General features: G+C 35.9%; 1 protein-coding gene across 1 annotated transcript; it reads right to left on the reverse strand.

The window, feature by feature from the left end:
• Positions 1 to 1,732: 1,732 nt before the first annotated feature.
• LOC120350223 lies at positions 1,733 to 2,755 on the reverse strand. Its single transcript, XM_039422789.1, has one exon. It carries the CDS (start codon positions 2,753 to 2,755, stop codon positions 1,733 to 1,735), a length of 1,023 nt encoding a protein of 340 aa, XP_039278723.1.
• Positions 2,756 to 3,425: the final 670 nt, after the last annotated feature.

Consider the following 3,425-nt stretch of genomic DNA (forward strand, 5'->3'; position numbering starts at 1 on the left):
AGTAATGGGACGAAAATTCGAGATTATATTCTTTCCACCAGTCTTATGAACAGGTGTCACCCTTGCAGCTTTCCATTTTTTAGGATATTTATTCAATCTCAAGGACAAATTGAAGATAAATTGTAAAGGTTGAATAAGAATATCTCTACAACCTTTTATAATGTATGCTGGTACACCGTCAGGCCCACAAGATCTAGTTGCTTTAAGTTTATTTATAGCTGAATTTACTTCATTTTCAGAAATATATGAAACTTGTAATATGTCAAGATGAGGAGATGAGGAAATGCTGTCATATGATTCATTATCATTATTATGTTGGATGTTATTACGGTTGTTGCTGTTATTGTAAACAGATGAGAAATAATCAGCAAAAGCCTGCGGTACTTCCCGATCGGTATACCTGCACCCATTCCACTCAAAACACTTTGAGTCCGATCTAGACTCTTTTTTACTCGCAACATAGTTCCAGAAGTGTTTAACGTTTGAATTTATGTTATTTTGTAGAGATTCTATATAATTTTGTTGTGCTATGTTGATTTCACTTTTTATTGCAGCTCTCAATTCCTTGAATTTGTTCAAATAATATCCCGAAAACGATTTTTTCCGTGCACATTTCTTTTTTAATTTAATCATCTGGATAATGCTTCTAGTAAACCAAACCGGATACTTCGATTTAATAATATTTTTATTTTTGGGCACATGCGAAGCGAAAGCATAATTCAATAAATCGTAAAAATAGTCTACAGCGAGATCGACATCGTTGAATTCATAAAGTCTATGCCAATCTGAATCTCTAAGTGTGAGATAAAATTCATAGTAGTTTGCTTTTTTAAAATTGTAATACTCGATACTCAAAGGGGGATGCAAGAGGCTCTTTTTAATCAAAAAACTAATATCTAAGCTTGGGTGATGTGGATCTTCAGCAAGCAGGGGGCTTGTTTCGTGCAAAACAATCAGAGGTAGATTACTCAGCACTAGATCAAGAGTTTTGGCATTGGCATTTAAAACATTATTAAAGGATACTAAGTTGAATAAACACATGCAATTCATCAGTCTGGCATATTTACTAGGACCACCAACAAAATTAAAACTTGAACCATTTAATTCATTCAGATTAAAGTCACCCAATATTAATAAATCATGTGAAAAAATATTATTATCACTTTCAATAAAATCAAAGAAGTCACAGTAATCGAGAAGACCAGATTCAGGGGAGAAATAGACAACATTGATAAAGATTACTTTATCTTGTGCAGATAACTTGACAAGTAAAGATTCATAGCGCGCTGTCGCCCAGACATGAATGAGTCGGGAATGCCAACTGTTTTTCACTGCACAAAGTACACCCCCTCCCCACCGCTTTCCAGACACCAATCTATCACGGTCACACCTATATACCCGATAACGAGAATCGAACAATTCACTATCATGAATCTCATTACTCAACCATGTCTCAGACAATGCTACAATATCATAAGTTTCACCTAGTACAGATCTGAACAAATCATTGGTTTTAGTGCGACAACCTCGAATATTTTGATAATTTAATTTTATCAATTCAGAGTTTACATTAGGAGAATTCATTTTTAATAATGAAATAATAAACTATAGCAGTACATTGAATTAGAAAGATAAATAGCTTTACAACAAAAAATAAAATAACATTGGTATCGTAATAGTAGAGTGCATTGGGGTTTATCATAGCAGGGATTTATTTGATAACTGTTTTATTTTAGTTAGTTTTTCGACTCGCAGTCAGCTGTGTTGGCGTCTTATCAACGCCGCTTCCACTGCCTGCAAGTTTTGCGATATCATTATCAGTTTTGATTAGATGAATGGCCGAGTTTTCGTCTCTTCTTATCTTTATGTTACCCGTTTTGTCAACCCATAGAAACTTAAAGTTCATCTGATTTTTCACCCTTTTTGTTTTAGCAAATAAAATTCTTCTAGCCGGACATAGAGACTGGTTTATGTAGACGGGAGTATCCATTGGCATGCCTATATGTCTTGTAGACAGAGTCCTCTTCACCCGTCGCCTCTCCAACATTTTTTCCTTAATAGCTCGGCGAACAAAGCGTACGATTATCCCAGGAGATGGCCGGTTATTTTGCTGCTTCAAACGATGACAGGCATCGATCATATCCTCCGTGATTGCAACATCCAGGGCTTTACCAACCTCTTTTATAATGCTGGAGACGTCTTCATTCTGAGTGACAGGAACTCCGTAAATCTCAAGAGTGTTCGACCTCGAATATTGTTCTGCATCATCCAATCTCACCGACAGTTCCGTGACTTTTTTAGACAATGCTAAATTTTCCAATCTGAGAGACTCAATCAACTGGTTTTGTTTATCAATGATAGCCTGCTGTGTAGCCAGTATACAAGAGTTTTCGTCGAGCTTTTCATGACACAAATCAAGCGATTTACCTAAGTCTTGTTCAAGACGTTTTAGACCACTGTCCATTTTTTCACCTAGTTCGTGAATCAACTTTTTTAAGCCGTCTAAGCTACTTACGTCCTTTGTGTTGACACTACACACAATGCCACCATCGCTGTGGCTACGACTCCTCCTACGCTCACACGCACAGTCAGCACACATCCACGCACGACCAGAGATAAGGAGACCGTTCAGGTCAGCATCACTAAGACCCAAGCACTGTCCGTGGAAATTCTCTTTACATACACTGCACTGGACTTTATTCGTTTTGTCCTTTGAAGACCGCACTATTAATTTCGTACATTTACGGCAATTCATTATGATCAAACACGCTCGTTTCACAAATAGATAAGGGAGCTATCCAAAGTGCGTCCGCTCTCATCAGAGGCTGATACTAAACTGCAATTTACACAAAACAAATTTGATAGCTTGTCACTGTTAGTCTTTAAATTGTTGAATTGGTAACTTTTAACGACACTATTAGAATTTTAAACTGTTTGATTTGAAATTTCACTTGAGCACGATCTCACTAAAGTTTCTCACAGCAGTCAAGGCTGCCAACCGTAGAATAAGGTATGAAGACTAAATAATAATAAATTAATCATATAAATCAATACATATCCATTTTTATGAGTAGAATAAGACAAATTTTTTTATCTCTTTTCAAAACATATAGAAAAAACATTTCTGTACTAACCTTTTTTATACAATTGAAGATCAAAACGGCAGTGGTGTGTCCTAGGATACTTTCTCATAAAGAGAAGTGTGTGGCTGTGTGCTGAAACGCTAGGTCCTAGAACTGAACAGGGGGAGATATGTCTTCTATATTTCTTGACTGAACATTGATGGTCCTCTCACTATTGTGAACACTATATATACACTCCAGAGTGGGTTTGAGGCCTTCTGATTTATTTTCATTTATTTTTGATTTTTTGTTATTAATTTTTTTTTGTTATTATTTTTCTTCTAAGTTTTTTCTTCCTTTCTC

This window comes from Nilaparvata lugens, chromosome 3 (assembly GCF_014356525.2).
Source record: "Nilaparvata lugens isolate BPH chromosome 3, ASM1435652v1, whole genome shotgun sequence".
NCBI classification, from domain to species: domain Eukaryota; kingdom Metazoa; phylum Arthropoda; class Insecta; order Hemiptera; family Delphacidae; genus Nilaparvata; species Nilaparvata lugens.